This window comes from Python bivittatus, unplaced genomic scaffold, assembly GCF_059951505.1.
Source record: "Python bivittatus isolate LINGU-HERP-01145 unplaced genomic scaffold, Pbiv_v1 ctg000480_np1212, whole genome shotgun sequence".
NCBI lineage: Eukaryota > Metazoa > Chordata > Lepidosauria > Squamata > Pythonidae > Python > Python bivittatus.
In genome coordinates this window covers 35,257,501-35,280,838 of record NW_028277075.1, presented here as the reverse complement: position 1 = coordinate 35,280,838, position 23,338 = coordinate 35,257,501, and the positions used below count along the sequence as shown (strand labels likewise).

The 23,338-nt window shown below is 38.6% G+C and overlaps 1 protein-coding gene across 9 annotated transcripts in view; it reads right to left on the bottom strand.

Moving 5' to 3' along the window:
• The window catches only part of TP53I11 (tumor protein p53 inducible protein 11), a 78,539-nt gene that overhangs the window by 16,927 nt on the left and 38,274 nt on the right, over positions 1-23,338 (bottom strand). For all 9 annotated transcript variants that reach the window (XM_088145742.1, XM_088145741.1, XM_088145739.1 and 6 more), the window contains 2 exons: positions 9,786-9,949; positions 3,416-3,474 (listed from right to left, as the gene is read on the bottom strand). In XM_088145742.1, the coding sequence (XP_088001868.1) occupies positions 3,416-3,474; positions 9,786-9,914 (188 nt within the window). In that variant the 5' untranslated portion in view covers positions 9,915-9,949. The remainder of the gene's footprint in view (positions 1-3,415; positions 3,475-9,785; positions 9,950-23,338) is intronic.

Here is a 23,338-nt window from a genome sequence, read left to right as displayed (position 1 = left end):
ATGTTTGGGTTCATTGTCTTGCTGAAGTATCAGCTTCAGTTTCTTCACTGAGAGTAGGACATTAGTTTCTAGGATATATTGATAGTTAGTTGAATCCATCCTTCTTTTTTCCACCGATGTAATAACTCCTGTAACACTGGTTGTCCCACACTCCCAAAGCATAAATAGATCCAGAACAGTGCTTAACGGTTGGTAAGGAGTTTTTTTCTTCAAATATTTCAGCCTTGTCCTTCAAATGTATCATGTGTGTTGTGGCCAAACAGTTCAAAGGGCAAAACATTTTGTTCAGAAATATTTCAGGCTGATCAACATATTCTTTTGCACACTTTAGACAATGACTTTCATTTCCTTCTGATAACTTTTCCATGAAAATAATAGCAATGCTGTACTGTGAACCAGTGGCCAACTACACAAGAATCAGCTAAGCTTTTCAACAAATTGTTTGCAGCAATCTGCAGCTTCTGTTTTGCAGTTCTGATCAGTTTTCACACTGTTCTTGCAGAGATTTTTCTTGGTTTTCCAGATTTTCCCTTGACTTCAAAATTCTATGTAACTTCCATTACTTAACAATGTATCTCACAGTTGAAATTGCCAGCTGGAAGCATTTAGAGATTTTTTTTCCACAGCCTTTCCTGCTTTTTAAGAGTGAATTATCTTTTCACTCTTCATTTTTCAAATGCTCAGAGGAGCCCATGGTTGTTGAAAGTAGACAAAGACAACAATCACAACCTAAGAGGTTAGACAGGTCAGAATGTTGTTGAATTGTCTTCACTTGGCTATCATCTTTTGAAGCCTATTCAAAACTATACAATAATAAAGAAGTATCATGTACATGTGTATGTGTGTGTTTGTGTGTCCAAACTCCTGCCCCTGCCATATTCAATGTTTTCTTATTTTGAATCTGTACATGGCAGCATATAAAGGCTCTTGAATCTGCAGAAAGATGCTGAGTTTAACGCTGTACCATGAAGAGGTCATGTCAATTTCTCTTCACTTAGGGGTCCACTGAAACGTACAATCAGGGGTGCTTACATTCTTGCATGCCACTGTAACACTCAGTTGAAAGCATTCCAAAAGATTCTCGAGTTTCTTAGTTGAAAGTTGTTCTGGATGAACTTAGGAGAGAGGGATAGACGTTGTTCTCTGTCTAGTGCATCATCCTAATCATCTAAGTAGTACGGTGGCTGCAGGTATGATTGGTCCTTATATTGTGGAATTAGTCACATTTTGCCTTACTTTGGAAGGCTTTAATGAGTTGCTTCTCATCAACAAAACCGTGGTGAATATCAGTGTTATAAAAACTATAGGATATTTTTATCCAGATAAGACACAATCTAATTATTATCAGCATATTTACACCCCCAGCCTTTTCAATTAGTGTAGTGGTTAAAGACACTGGATTAGAAGTCAGCAGACCATAAATTCTAGTCCTGCCTTTGGCATAAAGTCAACTGGGTGACTTTGGGCCAGTCACTCCCTCTTAGCCCCAGGAAAAAGGCAATGGCAACCCACTTCTGAAATGTTGCCAGAAAAAGTGCTGGGACTTGTCCATTTGGTTGTCAGGAATCAAGACTGAGGCACAAAAAAGGCACACACACACACACACGCACATATACACAAAATCTTCCAAACTGGTGGTTGATACAAAGTTTCTGCAGATACATGTTAGAATTATTAAGTTATCGAACTATTTTCCCTGTCTAATGTTGAAAATAAGCTATATAAAGGGATTTTGGACATTGCTGATCTGTCAGCAGGGTAGCTATTCAAACACTGAACAGGAGAGGACCACTTCTAGTAGGGTGGTAGGGAAAAAAAAGAGTCTGAAAACAGGCTGGATCTAGTCAATGGCTGTGAAGGGAAAAAAAGATCCATAAAAAAAATCCCCAAGGTATCCTTATGGGAAAGGCAATTGGGCAGTGGGTCAGAACACTGCCAACTGCTTCATTCTAAGCCCTCTTCTCTCTTGGTCATGTGACACAGGGAGGAGTGTATTCAGCCTGCCCTGTGCTTCTTAGTGCATACATGCACGCAAGCACAACACAAGGGAACAGAAGCACACACACACACACACAGATGCAACATAGATACCTCCTCTGGCTACTGCTCGTAAAGGGGTTGAAAAGAATTCCAGAAGCCTTGCTCTGCATGTTTTCCCTATATTATTAAAGAACCATCTGGCCACTACTGATTACCCAGTTCTATAAAAAGTAAAACATAAAGTACAAGAAGATTGTCAAGCAACTGATATGCTTTGAGAGCTGATTGCCCTATACATTAAATTCCTCTCTCCTTTCAAGAAGCCATGAAGGAAAGGACAAGAAACAGTAATGTAACTCAGTGGCACAAATATATCTGAGAGACATGTTCTGAAGACTTGTTGAAAATGCCCCCTGTTTATGGGGAACAAACTGTTTGGGTTTGTTTTTTCCTGTTTCCAGCGTTGTATTCTTTGATAATGCTGATAATTGGCTATTGGCATCAGTAGCTTTCACCAACCTGGTACTCTCAGCTATCTCGAAATAGCAACTATTTGAATTCAGGGAGTTACTACCCTATCACGTTTGGAGGACAATTAGGTACAAACCAACCATCCTCTTCTTATGTTCTGAAATACGGCATCCTCGCTTGAAGAAATGTGTTTATCCAGAAATAACATGGGAGCTTTTTCTATTCCAACATTCACAAGTTGAGCAAAATGTTTCATTTGTTTATTTAATTATTACATTTATGTCCCCCTCCTTTTTTTTCCTGAGAGTTGAAGGCAGGAAAATTGGGCTCCCCTAATTTTATCCCTACATGAATCCTGTGAGGTAGGTTGGGCTGAGAGAAAATGACTGACCCCCAAGTCACCAAGTCGGTAGAGATTTAAACCTGCATCACCCTGGTTCAAGTCCAATGTCTTAAGCACCATACTCTTGAATTCCGTTCTCTATTAGAGCCATTCAAACTCAAGGTTAACTTCTAGCTTTAAAGTATACTCTAGCAGCACTTAAAATCCAATCTCAAGAGATGCTTAGAGTGATATAGCATCTCATCCTTGAGAGTAAACTGAGGGAGAAGTCTGATTAACATATAGTAGCCAATCATAATGATACCTCACAGCCACATTGGCCAACTGTAATTAAGACCCCTAAACTTAAGGGCCTGCTCCCTTACCCTGTTTTTGCATACAGATGCCCAGATAGGCCCCTTTATATTGAAAAGCTATGGAACCAGGAGATGCCTCTAGAGGCAGAGTTGCACATGCCACCAGTTTCACCATGCAGGTCTTTCCCAGCTGCAGAGTGATCATGTACACATTTGCAGGAAAAGCAGGCATGCTTGGAGCCAAAATGAGTAGGGTACTTAGCATCCCTGTTACAACACTCCCCCCAGTCTCTGTCCTGGCTCATAGGTTCTGCATGGAACTTACCTGAGTCCCAAAGGTTCCCTCACTGCAAACTTTATTTCATTGCCCAAGACTTGACTGATCTGAAATTCAAATGAACAAAATGAAGAAACTGACTCAAAGCCACCCTGCAAAAACACTGAGAGAAAAAAAAAGGCATACAAATTACATTTCTGGTACACGAAAAAGGAACAATAAACAATATTTGCTGAGGTGAAACTGTGACTACTAAAATAGCTCACTGATGCTCTAAACCACCTTATACCAGTTTCTACTCTCTTAATGTGTTGTCTACAACATTATTCACATTGTCAACTAATTACAGACCTAACACATCTAGAGAGTGCAAGTTTGGAGAAGGATTGGTCTAAACAAATGGTAAATAGGTTGTCTACATCCAAGTCAATAGTCACCCTTTGTATAGAATGACCAGCATCAGCCTTCAGATGCCAGGAAAGGCAGGATGTTGAACTGATGGTATGGCTGAGGGCTGGGTCAACAACTTCAAGCTGCCTGTCTATGGGAAGTGGACAGCTAATTCTAACTGTAGAAAAGTTTGGAATCTGAAATATAAGAAGTTGCTATATGCAGATTCAGAGAAGCTCTAACTCATTATCCCCTTTGCTGTGTCTGTGATAGCAATTCTCCAGGGATTCAAATGTCTTGTGTGGTCCTGCTAAAGATGTCTGAAATTGACTCTGGTTTTTGTTTTTGTCTTTGGTTTTTTTGCACAAATAAAATGTGATGTACCACTTGCTTATGGTCCTTCTGCAAGCATCTTGGGGAAATAGCATGGTCTGGGTTGTGCAAATTTGAACAAGAAAGTGGGAGAAGGGGAAATGAGAGCAAAGAAACTCAATGTTCTACCCTTAACTGCCTGAAAAACAAACAGTCCCAGGTGACTCAAGAAAGTTGAGGAAGCCACAAAAACTTTCAAAACATCCTTTTTCCAATCGGTTAAAAAAAATATTGCACAGATTTTGATTTAAAAAACTTAAATACAAAAGGCAAAGAAATACCAGTGCCAAAAATTGTGGAATCCGTAGAAAGTCATTTGAATGAGACGGCAATTTACCAGTGCTCCTTATAGGTTACATATAATGCAGCATTCCCAACATAGTTCAGTACTTACTAGGATGATTGCTCTCACCCCAGGGGAGAGAACCAGCAAACATTTAGTATTTTCCCAATGGGTTGTGCTCAATATTCACTACAGGCAAAGCAATGGATTTTAGTTTTAAGACAAAACACAGTGAGTTTAAAGGCAAAATGTTGTACCCTCTTGCACAGATGGAAGTTCCCAATGGCTGAACAATGATTACCCCAGCAAAGTGTCTCTGGATAGATCAGCCAAGCAACTACAAATCACAGGAAAGAGAGAGGCCCAAGGAAGCAAGAACAAAGGCAATTTAAACAGCCTTCAGTTGCTTCCTGCCATCTCCAGCTTAGCACTATCAGCTGGGGAAGCACAGTTTGCATATGCAATGCATCATTATTTCCTGCATTTAGCAAGTAATACAAAAGAAACTGAAAAGTTGGCAAGAGAAAAAAATAGGGTAGCTTCCTCCAAGCTCATCTTGGAGGACCTGCTGGATAGGCCAAAGCTCCACTACTTTACTGAGTAATGGGGTAGCTTTAGAGAAGGAGTCACCTTTGAAAGAATAATTATAGGTAGATTGATTTCTCCAACAGAATAAAACAACACCCCTCATCTTAGACAGGGAGATCAATTTCCTCTTCAAGAAAATAATATTCTTTGGGGGTGGAGTGGAAATGCACAGAAAACCACCAAGCCCTAGAGATAGAGCTCCCAAGCTTTGGGATTCTACACTCTAAAGCCAGTGCATTATTATGTAGAAAGCAAGATTGTTTTCCTTATGTGAAGTTTAAGCCTCACATGCTAATAAGAGCTTTGTCTAAGCATGGACACGTTCAGGACATATCAAATGAGTTACTCTTGCTCACAGGTCCTCTTACTGTTCGAAGTTCTGAGAACTCTTAGTCAGAAGTCTAGTTTTTGTCTGAAAGTTGTCATAGTTTTAGAGAGACAGAAATTTGAAACTATCTACATTAGGGCAGAATTGGCAAAGAAAAAAATTATCCGTGAAATAAAATTGAGCACTAAATGATTTCTTTACAGAAATGGTTTTCCCTTCTATAACACTGTATGGGTTCTTTCCAATGACCTTTTAAATCTATCAGCATTTTAAGGTGGTTCCATTTTTCAAAAAAGGGTGCTGCCGTTCCACTCAGAACAGAAAAGGCTACATACATGAAAGGCACCTGTTCAGAAAGTCATCCAACAAGCATCATTCCAAGTAAGTTGCTAAGCAACTGCTGGGGTTCAATGACAAAAGGTCAATCCATTAATTAAAAACACACTGGTTGTAAGAAAGAGAGTTCACACAGAGCAATGGACATTGCAATCACATGGACCCAAGAACCTTCTCCTTGCTTTAATAAAATCACAAGGAGAATAAGCTGCTCTTCTGGAAAGGGTGATGAAAATCTAGAGGAGAAAAAGGGAAGGGCACACAGTGGCAAAGGAAGCTGGATTAAAATAGCCCTGGAAAATCCCAGGCCCAAAGGCAGTATATATGCCTAAATCCATCATGCAGCATTGGCCCAAACAGAAAGCGTCCGACTTGCCTGGGACATTCTAGGCTTACTTGCCAAAATAAAGGAGCAAAACATTACCCTTTCCTTGGACAACTGGGATTTTGAATTTTGCCATAAAAGTCACACCCTGCATCTTTTTGTAAACAGACGGAGTAAAAAAAAAAAAAAAAACAACTTGCAACGTTGGCTGTAGAATTCTCCCTCTTGGGTCCTATTAAAATGCATTCATTCAGCAATGAATCAACATCAGCAAGCTCTCAGCCACTAATGTTTCCTTTTATTTTTCTTCCTTTTCCTTTGCAGCTTTTGCCCAAGGTCCTTTCAGTCAGGACAAAACATTTCATTTTTGTTTTTAAATAAGGAGCAGACACCAAGGATTACAGTTAGAAGCGGGCGCTGCAATAAGGGGAAGGTGGGGGAGGGCAGACAGAGAACTGTATAAGCTCTTCCTTTCTGCTATTTTACCCATTCAAAGAGGAGACACTCAGAGGAATCTCCCGCACAGCTCAGTTAAAGTGCTATCCACCAATCTTAATGCTGGAAGGAAATTTACCAGCATAAAATGTGCTGATGCTACTGCAATTTCTATCCTGCCACAGGAAGGGTCTCATAAATGGTGGCACACTTTGCAGCCCTTTTACCACTTCTACAACCCATGGTCAGCTGCTACTTCTAATTCCAAGCTCACTGGTGAGTGTGTGAGAGAGCCCAGTTTGAAACATGTGGACCAGAAGGCAATGCCCACAAACCAGTACATCAACTTAAAGCAGCCAACAGGCGTGACGCTGATTCCACAGAGTTACCTGACAAAACGGTCAATGAAGCTGCCTTGGCTGATACCTGGTTTAAGAGGAATAACTACTTTAACTGTGGAATAACTAAGGATGATGTTAAGCTGCCTCAGATATGAGTTGTGGATGAGATGAAGGAATATCATGAAGACATGGCAGAAAAGAGAGCTAACCAGGGCATGTTTATACCACACGGATTAAGCTCTGTAGCTGACTTCAAAAGTCATTTTTTCCCAATTTAAGGTAAATAAGAAATTTTAAAATCCTCATCAAAATTTGCACTAACTGATATGTAGTACACACACATTCACATTTCACCATGTGTTAACTGTTCATGCCAGCTGGGTTGCAACCAAGCCAGCCTTGGTTAATTTCAGAAGATCAAGACTATACAAGGTTTGATGTGGCTAATACTTGGGTGGGAAATCATCAGGCAATACTAGGACTGTAGGCTAGTCTGAAAGTTGCTAAAACATTTTGGAAGGTAGCAATAAATTAGCTGCACACTTCTTGGTCAATTCCCTTTAAGGGATCTGATGCTTTGTAGCACATCATCGATCAAAGACAAAAACAGATAATATGGGAACATTGTGAGAAAAAGATGTAAAAGGGGAAGAGGAGAGATATGATAGCTATACTGAAAAAAAGAGGAACTTTTGTGAGTTATCTAGAAATCAAAGCTCTCTCTTCTTTGAGTTTAGAGAACCATAGGTTTTCCTACACCTACAAAGACATGTCTCTAATGAGGTGAGAACAGCAGCTTCAACCATCCACCCCCTCACAATTCCCATCCACTGCTGAGATCTATCCTCAAGCTTTTGCAATTAGTTCACATACACAACAGTTCTGTATGTGTCAATAGAAAGGGGAGGGTTATGCAATTGATGAGAAACACACTGAATTCAACTTAAGTTATAAAATTAGGGGGACCCAAAGCAATAAATACAGACTATGAATTTCCATTTTCTCCTGTCTCATCTGCCTTGCCTCTCATGTGCAGTTTCATTCCTTCCACCCAGGCTTAAATCCAGCATTTCTTCTCTGCCATTAACTGGTTCTCTGTTTCCATCCCCATCATTCAACCCCCTTCTTTCTAAATATCAACATAAAGAGGGCTGATTTTTGAATCTTAAGGTTTGTTGAAATGCTGCTTCAAACACAGCTGAAATCATGGTTTCCAAAAACTCATGTATGCAACCTGTCAATACTAACTTCTGCTAACAATTCTGAAAAGTTTGCCCTGCAAGTGTGTCAGCACTATCAGCAGATTGGTCCTATATTCCAAGATATCTTTCTACAACACAGCCTGCAGAGATTGTTCATAACCACCTTCCTTCTTCACATATGTATTCTGCAATCACCCTTCCTTTCTGATCAAATACAATCTTTGCTTGATTAATTAGGTTAACAATCCCCAATCCCCAATGATGGATTCAAGAAGGGACATTTTTGCTTGTAGGTGATGACCAAACAAGATCAACATAAAGCCTCAAGAAACAAAGATTAATGAAGATAGAGAGACTTTCTTTCCCTCACCAAGGGACACAATCGTTCAGAAGTAACATGTCAGGGGACAGAGCTGACTCTTATTAAGTTTGAATCATCCTACATACACACACCCTTTGATATCAGGGTTGGAAAACATCTGTACTGCCTGAATACAGATCACATCACCCTTTATGTTGGCTGAGACTGACAGAAATTCGAGTCTAACAACATCCAGGGGCCATTGGCTTAAATTTCATCAACTCTCTCATTTTCTTTTTAGAATCTTGGAGGAAATAAGAACCTTAAAATAACATAATTAGTCCCCAAACACACTTACCCTCTCTGTCTCAGACACACTCATTTTACCTGATTAACATTAATGGTGTGTTTCAAGCAGATTTACCTTCTTCCATAGAATGACAGTTCAGATTTTGGATGTTTTTATGAACACAGCATATTCATAGTAGGTAGGTAACTTTATAGAATCAATCTACAGTGGAACCTCGGTTTACGAACTTAATTCGTTCCGTGACTCTGGCCGCAACCTGAATTGGTCGCAACCCGAAGGAAATTTCCCCATAAGGTTCAATGTAATTACCGTTAATCCGTTCTGGCATGGAGGACAGGGAAGCGGCTATTGCTTGGAGAGAGATTCCCCCTCCCTATGACCACGTATCAGGGGCGGAAAATGGCCGTGGACCACGTGTCAGGGGCGGAAAAATGGCCGCAGACCACATGTCAGGGGCGGAAAAATGGCCGCAGACCACATGTCAGGGGCGGAAAAATGGCCACGGACGTGTCAGGGGCGGAAAATGGCCGCGGACCACGTGTCAGGGGTGGAAAAATGGCCGCGGACCACGTGTCAAAGGCGGAAAAATGGCCACAGACCGTGTCACGGGAGGGAAAATGGCCACGTATCCTGCTCGTACCCCGAGGCGGAGTTCGCAAACCGAGGTAAATTTTTGCGGCCGGAGCTGGTCGTAACCCGAAAAGTTCATTAACAGAGGCGTTTGTAACCCGAGGTACCACTGTACTTTCTTCTGTCCAACTGCATGCCACTTGCTCTAGCAAAAATATCACTTTATAACTGGAAGTTATTTTAATTTTTAATTTTAATTTTTAAAAACTTTTAGCCAAGAAATGGTCAACCTGCAATCCTCCAGAAGTTGCTGAACTGCAACTCTCATCATCTTTCACAACTGACTATGCATCTAGGATTCATGGGATCTGGAATTTTAACAATTTCTGGATGATAGGACATTCCTCATCCCTGTCTAATTGCATTTCCTGCAGTTCTTGAAGTATGTGTTCAAAGTATGTAAGTATATAAGAGTCCCTTGGCGCTGCCCAGAGTCACTTGGATTAAGATGGGTGGCTATAGAAACTGCACAAATAAATAAATAAATAAATAAAATACAAAACTTTTCAGCAACAAGAATTGGGTTTTTTTTCATTCTAAGTGCTTGAAACTCTAGATATCCAGGGCAGCCCATTACCTTTGACCTATGAACCTCGCCATCGTCATCCTCCCCACCAACACCTAAGATCTTCCTTGTCTTCAGACGGCTCACAAGGTCTGTCTGGCTGTGCTTCTTCATCAAAGGGGGAGGCTGCTTGGTTGCCATGGTGACTCACAGGTACTTGGTGGCTTGGGCAGAAACTGAAATGAGACAGACTAGAGGTTAGATAAAATAGAAAAACATACACCTTAGGGAGGGTCAAATCCAATTTTTTTAAAAAAATGTTCATGAAAATCCTTTCATTTAATGCAAATGATTCAGCCAAACACACTATCCCAAAATTATTATTTTGTCACAAATTTCTAATCACCCTGACAATTACAGCAATAAAATATTTTTAACCCCAGAATATTTACTTCCTCTTGAATGGTGAGGGCATACTAAGAGCCCCCTTTTACCTCATGGTACATCTACGATCATGAAAACTTTAGAGAGGAACATGCAAGTGTAGCAGTAAATTCTGTTTCTAAAGTTATATCTCAAAGGACTCTTAAACATTTACAAGATCAGCTTCTTCATGCTTCCTAGCCTGAGAAGCTATAGCAACAATACACTCAGGCATAGGATTCAGCTCACAGATTGCACAAAACAGGGGTGTGGGGATCACAGGGATCTGCCTCAATGAGATGCCTTGCCTCACAGAGGTTGGCACACCACCTTGACACTGCAAAGCATTGGTCCATCACTCTACTCTCCCCCAGTGAAGAGGTCCCGTGGTAGGACTCGTCAGCATCAATCAGTCTACCTCAAAAAGAGTAGCTGAACACAAGATGCTCTTGCTGGGCAAAGCCAAGAGGCACTTTTCCTGAACTGGGTTTCTATGATCATGATCCAATGCTCTGACCCAACTTTCCTCAACCTGTATTTCCTAGGCAGCTGAAACTACAATAGATCAGTCCCTAACCGCATGACCAATTGTATTGTATTGTAAAACAGCTGCTGTGAGATTAGAAACCTTAAATCAGGCAGTTCATGTTCTTGAAGATCAGCCATGTCCACCTTGGTATCATCCAGATATGTTGTGACCATCTCTGGCCATGCTGGCTGAGAATTCTGGGAGCTATATCCCCAACACATCTGGAGGCAGATGTGTTACAGATTCGTATTTTTGGTATCTGTAGATTTCTCAGGTTCTGAAACCAGACAGGGCAGTCACTGAAATCTATTGAAGACAGCTGCTTTGTGTGCTTTCATCTTATTAATTATAGTGGGTGTGGGAAGCTTTGTTATCAGCCAAGAGCCGGTCTTCCCTCCAGCTCATGGAAAGTGGAGAGGTTTACGATTCCAAAAGAATTATAGGAGGTTTTCTGTTTCTAGTTCTGTTTTAAAGACAAGGAAGTATAGCATTTAGTCATGCCAGTGTGCCCCCATGGCCAAGATGCAGAGAGAGATAGCATAAATTAGAATCAGGCAATTATGATGGTAATGCCAGCCTATTTGCAAGGGACCATGGGACCACAAGAAAAGAAAAAAAGATGGCACAGAAAGGAGGCATTACTGAGCTACACTCCAGAACCTGGAATGAACAATTCATGTGAACATTTCTCACCATCATTTTCTCAGAAGGATCTCCTGTTCTTTCTGTTGGAATTAATTTTTAAGCAAATATGTTTTGGAAATAGGCTGTATTTTAGTTTCCATAGTTTAATTATAATTCATACTTGAAAAGTGCTTTCCTTCTATTAACTACAGAGATCCAGCAATGGAGGAGAATGGTGTGTGTGTGAAGAAATACACAGCATGTCGATTTCACAGAAAGATACACAGAACACCTTGATAGGGCAAGCAAAGATGGAGGTTTCCTGGGAGGGGTCAATTAGCTGTGGGCTTAATTTCTCTAAAGCAGCCTTCCCAACCTGGCCCCCATCTGAGGTATGACTTTCAACTCCCAGAATTCTCAGCAATAGCTGAGACTGGCTGAAGAACGACAGGAGTTAAAGTCCATATATTGGAATGGCATCTAGGCTGGGAAAGGCTTTTAAATCTGCACCACAGTATCAGACAGAGTGAAAACAATTGTTCTAGGAGGAAAAATCTAATTTTTCTAATCAACATGGCAACATGGACTTCCTAAATCTGGTAGGTGAGATTTACATACGGAATCCAATCAGAGATCTAGAAAGCACCCCATTTGGGAAAACTATATTAAAGAAACATTAAATACTACTGAAACACTATAGCTCAATAATTTATTCCTTTCCCATTTTTCTTTTAATTTGCTAACAATTTTTTCCCTTATTGAGGACAAAGCTGATTTCTTCAGGCATTTTTAAATTAGATACAATACAATAACTTGGACTGCAAGGACTTCTAAAGAAATTTAAAAAAAAAAAAGGAAAGTAGAACATAAAATCCACCCAATTCATCTTGTTCTCCTTAAGTAATAGATATAATCTTAGAAACATATATTTCAAAGCAATTAACAGAGGTGCTGATACTGCATAAGAAATGTTAATCATTCCACTGATATTAATTAAAGAGAAAGAGATAATTTATGTGCACTGAATTAGGCAACCTGAATAAAATATCAAAACAAAGAAAAATTGCCATACTGATGAGGAACACTTTCCCAAAGTGATACCCTCCTGATTTTTGGGGACTTCAGTTCTCAAAATTCCCAACCAGTTTGCTTTTGGAAGGAAGGAAGGAAGGAAGGAAGGAAGGAAGGAAGGAAGGAAGGAAGGAAGGAAGGAAGGAAGGAAGGAAGGAAGGAAGGAAGGAAGGACGGACATGAGATTCTTTTGCAGAGATAGCTTTTTTTTTTCTTAACCAAAGCAGTGGGAAGAACTGCACCTTTAAAGAGACTGCTCAATCTTTTACATGTGTGCGAGAGAGAGGATGACCTGAAAGCTCTGAGCAAGCCTCCTTGCAGGACATAAGAGATTTATTCCATTGAATTTATTACCTTAGTGTTATGTAAAGCTATTACCGTCTGATATCATTTAACTATGACTGTTGTTCTTCTAGCAAACACAATGCTCAAGTCTGTTTATAACTAAAGCCTTATATTTTGCTCAATAGATAATCCCAGAAAACAGGGAAATCACCCCTTAGAACCCCCCTCCCCCACTGGTGGAAGTCTTTGGCCTCAGCCTTTTGTTTACAGTGATTTGCAAAGGACTGAAAGAGATCCTGCAGGGAGATCTCATGGGGAAACAGTTTCTTCAATTCAGGACCAGCTTCCATATGAAGTGGAGGGGCTACAGGTGCTTTGGAAACATTAATTTGATTGATGCAGCCTAAAACTACATTTCTTCAGAAGAATGATGATCACATATGTGCATTTGATTTTTGACTCCTCTCTCCAACCTCTTCATCCAAGACATTAATGAAAATACTGAATGGTAAAGAATCCAGGATTAATCTTTATGGCACCCTATTTGATGTCTCTCTTCATTTTGATGAGCAACCACTGCTGAGAATTCTTTGAATATACTTTTCAAGCCAGTCAGGTATCTAAATTGTCAGGAATCCTGGCAAGATAGTGATCTGTTGAGATAGATTGTTTCTCTCCCTATGCAAGTTGTGAAAACAACACTTTTGACTGTTGTGAAGAAAACTGGTAATCAAAAAATGCCAAGTCTGTTGTTTTTTTGTCACTCTTGTAATTTTGGACAGATAAAATGCCTTGTCAACACAAGGTGTAGTTTTTTCTTTCTCCCTCACCTCCTCCCATGGAACAGATGGCTTCTCCTGGACAGCCCCCACAGCTGTGGCTGACTTTGGCTGAAACTCTCTGTGGAGAGTGATTTTACCATCAGATTCCTTCTGATATTTCTATATGAGATATAAAAAATGTTGAGTGGTTGGTGACGTTACCAGCAATTAATTGATGTCTTTCAGAAGATGCTGTTAAAGTAGATCTACTGGGAAAAATGGTATTTAAAAAAACAAAACAAAAAGAGCCAGATGTTAAAGTTGAATTAGCTGAAAAATACATTCATTTCTCTAGAAGAGAGAGACAAAATTAAAAAAAGAAGGTCAAGCATGCAGGAAAAAAAACCATGCTCAGAATTTTCCTTATGAGAAAGATAAACAATCCATTGCAAATGCGATGGAAAAATGCATTCAGAACATGTCGACTACGATAAATTGCTTGATTCAGGTTTTCACATGCCTTCAAAATATAACTGTTTCTGAAGTCCTAAACCTGTTGTTGTAGAATCCTTTTTGATCATGATTAATATATCACAAACAGCCAGGAATGTAAAAGTTATTGAATATAAGGTAAAAAATGTAATGCTATTCCCAGAAGGATTGGTTAATACAGTAAATATAAAGTTTCATCAAGCACATCCCATAATGTGACAATGAGAGGTAGAGATCTTTTCCTTATACTCTACAGTTTTTGGCTTCCCCTAGATAATGGGTAAGGAAGATCTGTGATCCTGAAATGACTGTCAACTGTCTTTAGCAATGGATAAATATTCAGATTGTGACAGGAACACTACAAAATCCCATTGAGAAATGATTTGTTTGACTGGAGGGATAATTTCACATATTATTACATATATATGGAATGAGGCATCCAGTCCTTATTCCCCTTTTTCCTTTTTAAAGGATCACAGCTAAGCAGGGAAGGAAAATGAGATTCTGTGGCTTAGTCCTTAAAGAACTAGCTTATTCCCACTTTAATGTTTTTATTTTAACTTGTATTTTGTACACTTGTTTATTCATTTCTGTTGTACATGATTTTTTAAAAAATACTATGGCAGCAACCAAAGTCACAGTTCTTTTTTTTTCTTTTTTCTTTGCCCATATTTAGCATTTACATTTTAAGTTTTTATATTTTATTTAAGGATAAATGGCCAAAAGTCCATTGGAATAGTACTTTAATTTGCTTCTGAAAAACAAGGAGAGTTGAAGCCATCTGTACTTCCATGGGTGAGGCATTCTATATAATGACTTTAGTACTAAGAAATTTCAACCCCAAATCTATTTGAATTTTGTATTTTAACTAAAACTTGGGATCTAATCCTATTTCCATTCTAGAAAAGAATGTATCTAATACTTTTGGTTGTTTTGTTAAACAATATTTGCTCTATGGAATAAGTATAGTGTTGAGAGGTATAATAAAATGGTGGATTTATCATCATAAATTGATGATAATACAGCCTGAAGCTGTTTTCTCAGAAGAAATTTATATTCTCCCTGATGAAAAACATCCTTTGATTAGAGACTGGGTTGATCAGATTCATGTAAGCAGAAAGTGTGATAATTAGTAGAGAGGTAGTAAATCTAATCAAGAATTTTAATTAATTCTTTAATTAAATTTATAGCTGAATAAGGAATTTTGGACACTGAAGGATATTATATAATTTTGGATTTTAAAAAAATTGGTAGTAACAATTCAGATTGTTGGATCACCTGGTTAATTTTTTATGAGCCAAACAAAGATAAACTGACATTTTATAGAACTGCTTTGCAAACCTTTGGGGATTACACATGGGCCAGTTAATTGTAGACAAGGATTTTAATTTAATTTTGCATCCATTACTGAATTGGAATAAGATTTCAAGGAAAAAAGAAATGAATCCCCAGAGTTGGAATGCTCTTTGCACAAACATCCAGGAATTCAATTTAGCAGACATAGGGAGAGAGTTACATTCAAACAGGTATAGTTTATGTTCAGTATTGAATTATTTTTTATATTCTAATCAATGATTAATTTAGTTCATACTACAACACTGGCTCCATTGTACTGGGTGGTGGTATTTTAATAACTCTTTGCTATGTGAGTCTCAATTTGATGAACAACAATAAGATATAAACATATATCTTTATATAGGTCTAATAACAGCCTATACCTCTTTGGAAAAAAAGAAAGAGAATCACATTTCAGAGTTAGAAAAGGAAGTAAAAGAAGCTTTTGAAATATACACTAGATATCAGATTCTGGAAGATTATCACACTTTTAGATTATTTAAATTGGAGCTTGATCAATTATATATTCTCAATACTGTTAAAATGTATTAAAGAGATGTACTGGGAAAAGGAAGAAAATCCTCATGAAATACTGGTTTGTCCTTTTAAACAGTTGAAACAATGTAAGATAATACTTCCAGTAAGAGTTTCTTGGGGGACAGTTCATAGTGATTATAATGAAATCAACTCCCAATTTATGGAGTTCTATAAAGGTTGATATTCTGGAATTGTAGAAATATCCAGTAAGCAAATGAATTTCTCAGAAAATTTGGTTGCCCATTCAATGGATTTCCTAGAAATTTGGGACCGTTTTCCCCAGAAATCTTGGTTGCCCATTCAACAGATTTAGCTGCCTTTATCTTTACAGGAAATATTTGTCACTACTGAAACAATGACATCTGGAAAAGCCCTTGGGTGAGTGGCTATAAACGATTTAAGGAGAGTTTGGCTCCTATTCTGTTAAGATACATAAAGAATCTTCTGAAAAAGACCTTTTGCCTGCATTATACTATGAAGCTTCCCAAACAGATATTTTGAAAAGCAGAAAGGACTCTATGAATTTTGCTGGTTATCACCCAATGTTGATGCCAAGATTTAACAGCTACTGTACTTTGGCAAGATTACAGAAGGCATCATCTTCAGTAATACATTCCATACAACATGGTTTTATGAAAGGATGTCAAGTATCTAATAATATCAAACTATTGTAGATAGTTTAGCACTGTAAATTAACAAAAATAAAGCAGCTGTTTTGGCATCATTAAATGCAGAAAAAGCTTCTGATATGAAGCAAAGTACTGTATGGTTTTGGAGCAAGTGAAGAAGAATGGATTTCCTGTAAAATGTATTTCTTGGATAAATTTTTATTATTTTAATCCCTCTGCTTGGGTAATTATGAATGGGATTATCTCCTCTAGAATCAAAATGAGACATGGAATACATCAAATATATCTCTTATCTCCTTCAATATTTCATTTGGTGTTGGAACTTTTGGGGAGCAACATCTGAATATAAATTGTAATTACGTGAAGATAATATTTGGCCTTTTAATGATTAACAAAGGCCTTTACCTATGTAGATATATGGAAATTTTACAGAATATGGTAAACGTTCTGCTACACAATAAACTGTAGTTAAATATTTTGCTAATTGGTAATAAGGTATTGCTAGGTGTAGGTTTCAAAAAAGGATTTGTTCAATGTCCTGATTCTATCAAATAGCCAGGAAAATACCTTATTTGGCTGTCAATTCTTAACCTTCGAACTAGGTTTTATCAGCAAAAAGGCAAGGGGCAAAATATGATTCCATATGGTCTAGGTTTAAAGTGTTGTTTAAAAATTGGATTATAATGATCTGTATAAATATAATATTACTATTTTAACATTAGAGGAAAAGGACCAAAAATTTAATTGTACTGCATTTCTTGTAAAATTTACAACTACAATTATTAGTTTTCCCCCGTAATTGCTATTATTTGTTCTTAATTGCTATTATTTGTACTGTTTAAATAACTCAATAAAGTTATAGTAAAAATGTATCCAATTAATTGTCACTACACCTAGCCCATACTTAACTTTCTTGCTGATCAAGGGGCATGTTGAAAATAAGACAAAGTGGGTCGTAGGATTCCCACAATTTATTAAAGAAGCTGTATATAGCTCCTTATTAAGGAGATAAGGTTAATCTGGCAAAAAATGTTCTTGACAAATGTATGATAACTTTATTATTGCAATGACTTCACAGTCTTGCTAATGCTTATGATCTGCTCTAGAATCCTCATATGTATTGATATTAAACTGACTGCTGTGTAGTTTTCTCTTTTCCCCTTTTTTGAAGATACAGACATCATTTGCCCTCCTCCAATCTTCTGACACTTCACCAATACTCCAGGATCTCTCAAGGAGATTTGAACATAAGAATTTGGTCAATTCATTGGCTAGTTCCTACAGTATCCTAGGATGCAATTCATCTGTTGGAGATTTGAACTCAAAGTAAAAAAGGCTTCCCTGATTCTATCATTCTCAAGCTTCAATCCTGTCTTTTCCTCCAGCTCTTCAGAATTACCTGATGAAATATATACTTTTTTGTGGGAGAAGACTTAGCATTGCTTTGAGTTTATTAAAATCTGCTTTTTTGAAGTGCAAGATACACATTTGATTATGCTTTTAGTTTCCCCTAAAATGAAGAGCTCCAGTATTGCATTTTCCTCCAATGTCCTAGCTTCTTCCTCCAGTTTCCCAGGCTTTCCTATTAACTAGCATCAAATCAAGATTGCCAGGGACTTCCGGGGAAGATGGCCGACTGAAGAGGGCTCTGTGAAAAAGCAGAGCTGACATTTGCGGACTTTTTTAAGGAGCCGGTTAGCAGATTGGTTCCTTTGATCCTCTCTGGATAAAAGAGAGAGATGCGAGATTGCCCAAGCTGCTTCTTATGTTGTTCCTTTTCCTCATGAAGAGACTGCAAGACAGCAATCTCTGGTGGTGGGGTGTAGACAGGGGAATTTGCCATATTTGCTCTAGCTGCAAACGGAGCCTTTCAAAGGACACTAAGTTCGTGCACTTCCCTTTGGAAACTGCTTATTAACGTCTTTAATGAAGATAGACACCTTCAAAGGGACAAGGCTGAAAACACCCAGTGAGTGAGTACCTTCAAACCTTAATACAAGAAAACGAAGATTTATTTTTTATAACTTTTAAGAATTTAAAATAAACAACAAAAAGCAAGACAAGGTTTTGGCTACAGAAAGTTTTACAAAAAAGATTGCTTAAAGAATGGAAGAAATTCGTAATAAGGATCAACAACTACTGGAATGGATTACAGGGTAAGATTGTGTCATATTAAAAAGAGGAATATAAAGTCAGCTTATTTAACCAGGGTCAAAATGGGTTGTTAACTCTGGGTGGTTCTGTTTGGATTTACTGATATTTTAACTGGAAAGATGTAGTATATTGTAATTGCTTATTTTGTGTTTAAATTCTTTACTTTATAGCTACTTTTTGTACCCTAATTGTTTAATATCTAAATACTTAGTATCTCATGGTATTTAATACTAAATGCTTAGTATCTCCTAAAAAACTGGGGGGGGGAAATTAGGGGAAATTAGCTCTTTTTGTTAGGTTAGATTTTAGTCTTTTTTTTTTTTTGGTATTAGGATGCTGGGATTATTTTATATTTGTGAATAGTTTAGAGTTGAGATATGGAATGTTTATTTGAATGGGACAGGTTGTTATTTGGGTGGTTATCTTTGGAATGGTTGGCATTTGGAATGGGTTGTGTACTGGAGTTTTTTTTTTTTTTTAGAGGAGAAATGGTCTCTTTTTGTTATGTTAAACTTTAGGTTTTGTTTGTTTATATTTTTTATGCCTTTTAAATGGGGTTTTGCTTACAGTTAAGAGTCGAGGCATGGAAAATTGAGTTTTATATTTGTTAATTAGTTTTAATATTTTAGAGCTCTGTTTGGACTTTTTGCTGACAACTGGATAAGGAGAAGATGTTGCTTTTTTAATTTGTTTATTACTAAGAGATGGGTATGGGATGAAGAGTTTTATATTTCTTAAGAGGGATAAAGAAATTATGAAATTGTTTATTACTTGTGACAAGAGTGGGAAGTTGCTCTCTTAAAAGGGGGGATTTTTTGGTATTCTTTTTTTCTTTTCTTTTTTCTTTTACTTTGTATTATCTTTTATTGTTCTTTTTAAAATCTTAATAAAATTATTGAAAAAAAATCAAGATTGTCAGGAATGAAGCTAAAAAACAGGAATCACCAGCCCCCAGGCTCATGAGAATCTTTATGCCAACTTAGCCCATATGTATTCAATGGTCTTGAAGAAAATGGCCAAATGCTAGCCGAGTAAGAAAGGAGAAAAAATCCTGATATTTCAAACCTGGAGCACAAAATTTATATATAGGCTTTGATTCCTGAGAATTGCACTAGGTCGTTCTTCTGTTTGTATCTTGCTTCATTCTAGTTAGGACTGAAGAAACTAATCTAGCCATGTCAGGCCAGTGAGCCTCTGCCAAGAAACACGTTCCAGAATACAAGTTTAAGTGGCTGTAGAGACAAGTTCTATTAAAGTATCCAATGTGGAGCATGATACTGATTTTCTTATGCCTTCTATCTTCTGAAGGAGAAAGTTGTCAGCAAGACAAGCCAGGATTTTCCAGGAAGGACCATGCTTGACAGAGTTTGTCTCCCAACAGATGTTGGGACAATTAAAGTCCTTCATCATGATGAAATGAAAGATAATATTTTTATGTCAGATGTCTTTACCAATGTACATAAAGTAAGTTTTATGTACATACGTAATGTACGTACGTAAGCTTCTTAAGTTAAGCTTACAAAGTGTTACAGGTAGTCCTTGATTTACAACCACAATTGGGACCAGAATTTCCATCATTAAGCAATGCAGTTGTAAAGCAAGATGTCACGTGACCACATTGCTTAGCGACCACAGTCCCAATTGCCGTTGTTAACTGAGCATTGCGGGTTGTAAGCAAGTACCCTCCCCAACCCTCAGTAAGGTAAATGACTGCCTCCAACTCCCCCAACCTGCCTATCTCCCTCCCATCTCTGCCCTTCTGGCCACCCTGCACCCTGCCTTGTGGGATGGCAAGCTGCCCCAGAACTGTGTGGCTCTGGGGGTGCTTGCCATGCCCCAGGAAACCACAGCCACTCCAGCCCAGTCCCAGCCAGTCACCCTCGCCACCCTGCACTCCAAGACCCTTGCCACCTGCACTCCGCCACCCCAGCTGACCTTTGCCGTCTTCTTGCCCCCGCTGCGGCTGAGGCATGCCTGGAGTGGCTGTGGGACCGGGCTGGGCTTCAGCTGCGGGGGGGGGGAAAAAAAGCCAAAAGCAGCCCCAGAGCCATGGCACACCAAAACACTCTTTTGCAAAAAGTTCCTAGAGCACAGTGAGGCAAAATGCCCCTTTGCGTTCCTGGGCGGGGCTGGGCTGGACTTTTGCTTTATGCTGCGGGGAAGAAAAAAAAAGCCAAAAGCAGCCCCTAGCAGCAGTGTGCCAAAATGCTCCTTTGTGCCACACTTCTGGGCTGGGCTGGGCTGGGCTTTTGGCTTTTTTTTTTTGCAGCGTGAAGCAAAAGCCCAGCCCAGCCCAGCCCTGCCCTGCCCAGGAGTGTGGTGCAAAGGGGTGTTTTGGTACAGCATGCTCCAAGAGCTTCTGGCAAAGGGGTGTTTTGATGCACCATGGCTCTGGGGCTGCTTTTAGCTTTTTTTTTTTTTGCAGCAGGAGCAAGACCTTTGCAGCAAAGGTCAGCTGGGGCAGCGGAGCACAGGGGGGCAAAAGGGCATAGATGGAGAGGAGATAGGTAGGTGGGGGGAGCTGAAGCCCCCCTGCGGTCGTAAGTGTGGGCAGGCTGCCAAGCTCCCAAATTTTGATCATGTGACCTTGAGGGTGCTGTAACAGCCATAACTTCGGGCACGGGTCATCATTTTTTCAGCATGTTTGTAACTTTGAAAGATTGCTGAACAAATGGTCGTAATTTGAGGGCTACCTATACTTTTAAGACATTTTTGTGTTTGTCACTTTCTTGAGCTTTATCTTTTTAAGAATCAAAGAATTTATAAAGCTAATACCTAACATTTTATAGTCCTTCCTGGCTTTGATATGGTGTTATTAGATATTCGTCTTAGAGAACTGGGATGCTTTCTATAAAATTAAGATGATTTCGATCAAATTAGCCATTCTTTCCAGAATTCTTTTCACTTCGTTGGCCTGGGCCTAAATACTTTATGGGGGAAGGGGGGTTGATTCACTAGTATTCTCCTCCAAATTAAAATGTGCATATGGTGCTTCCTCTGCCTCAAGTTTCATGGCCTCTAGAGTATTTCCAGCTCCTTCAGTTGCATACAAAAGCAACAAGCATGTCTCCTCTCCTTGGGGAATAGCTCAACTCAGTGCAAATTTTAGACTGAAAGGCAAATAAAATACTCAGTGTGGTGGTTGCTGCTCTGAATAAACATGCTCATGATAAATGCTTTCAGTCATAGTGGATATTCTTGGAGAATACTGCAAAACAAATGCTTGCAAGACTGCAACCTTCCCATAATGAAGAATCCTCAGTATTTTCTAAGGCTCATTTAACCATTTCTGTACAAAAGTGATGGGAGGGCAAGGTATAAAACATGTAGTAATTTCTAATATCCTGTGCCATGCAGTATTTTGAGCAATTTGCAAGTCTGAACGAGATGTAACCAGATGTCTGGAATGGTACAATCTTTCCTTAAAGATAATGTGACATTCTTTCCTTCCAGAAATAATGACAATCATCTCAGGAGAACATATTTAGATGGTTGGGCTATGATAATGTGCACACAAAATTAGCTCCACATGGCAAGGATGCAACTAATGGTTGAATCATCAGAATGAAGCAACCCTCATTATTCTAAGCATGTTCTTGAAAGAATAGATGGTTGGCTTGTCTAAGAATCTCATTTGATATTATATTATAGAGGAATTAGAAATAGATTGTTCTGTGCTATACAAATATAAAGAATCCTCTTTGACCCCTCTTTGCATGAAAGTGTGTCCATTCGATTTGGCTTAGAGACATAGCCCACACCCACTTCTCACAGATAACACTAACAGACAAAGGCTTCAGCAAATCAACCTAAATGTGCTTTATTTCTTCCTACCAGGTCAAGTCTGAATTCTTGATGGAAAGGCTTAAGTCAGACCTTGTAAACAGTTTGTCACATTAATAATTAAATTTCAGGCATCTAGAAGAAAAATCTCTTTTAACATGAACTCTGTAAAAACTTGCAGAGGTGCATTTTGGAAACATACCACCTCTAACTTTTGGCTATAACATTGGACTTCAAGGTTCTTCATGCTTAATGGGCACAAGACCTGCAATCTGTAATGTTTGTTCTTAACTGCCTTGCACTTTTATCATGGAATTACTAAATAAAAGAGACAATGCAGAAGTTAAAAATTTGTCTTCGGGTGGTTTTTTAGATGGTGCAGGAAAGAAGAAAAGGGGACAGTGATATTTTCCTCCTACTGACTTTCATCATTTGTACAACTGAAAAAGTTCACTTTGTCAGAAACAATTTGCTATAACCAACAGAAGGTAATATGTGTAGGTCACGGTTGAACTGTGGAGTCCTTGGGGTTCTCTGAGCTTGGCTAGACTTCATGATTTGCTCTAATGCTACTGTGAGATTTCTCTGATGGACATAAAAGGGATTAAAAAAATGTAAAGCCAAGGAATACAAAATACCTAAAAGACAAAGCTTTTTAATTTACAATCACAAAAAATCTAAATTGCTCTCTGCCTTCAAAAGGCTTAGGGTGTTCAGAATCAGTAGTCATTCATTCAAGGTAGGCTGGAGATACATTCATCTAAATCTGCACATACCACATATTAATTTAGCCTAATGTGCAGGTTAATAAACACTGTATTCCAGGCCATGCAACATTTACCCCAGAGTATCTATTAAAATATCTGTCTTTAAACCACTGCCTTATCTTCTTTTTGTATTCTAGCTATGCTAGCTTGACGATAGAGAGCATACTTTCCTCTCAACCACAGGCATCTCATGATGGAATGTGAGGGTGGCCTTGGAAGATGGAGAAAAGAGATG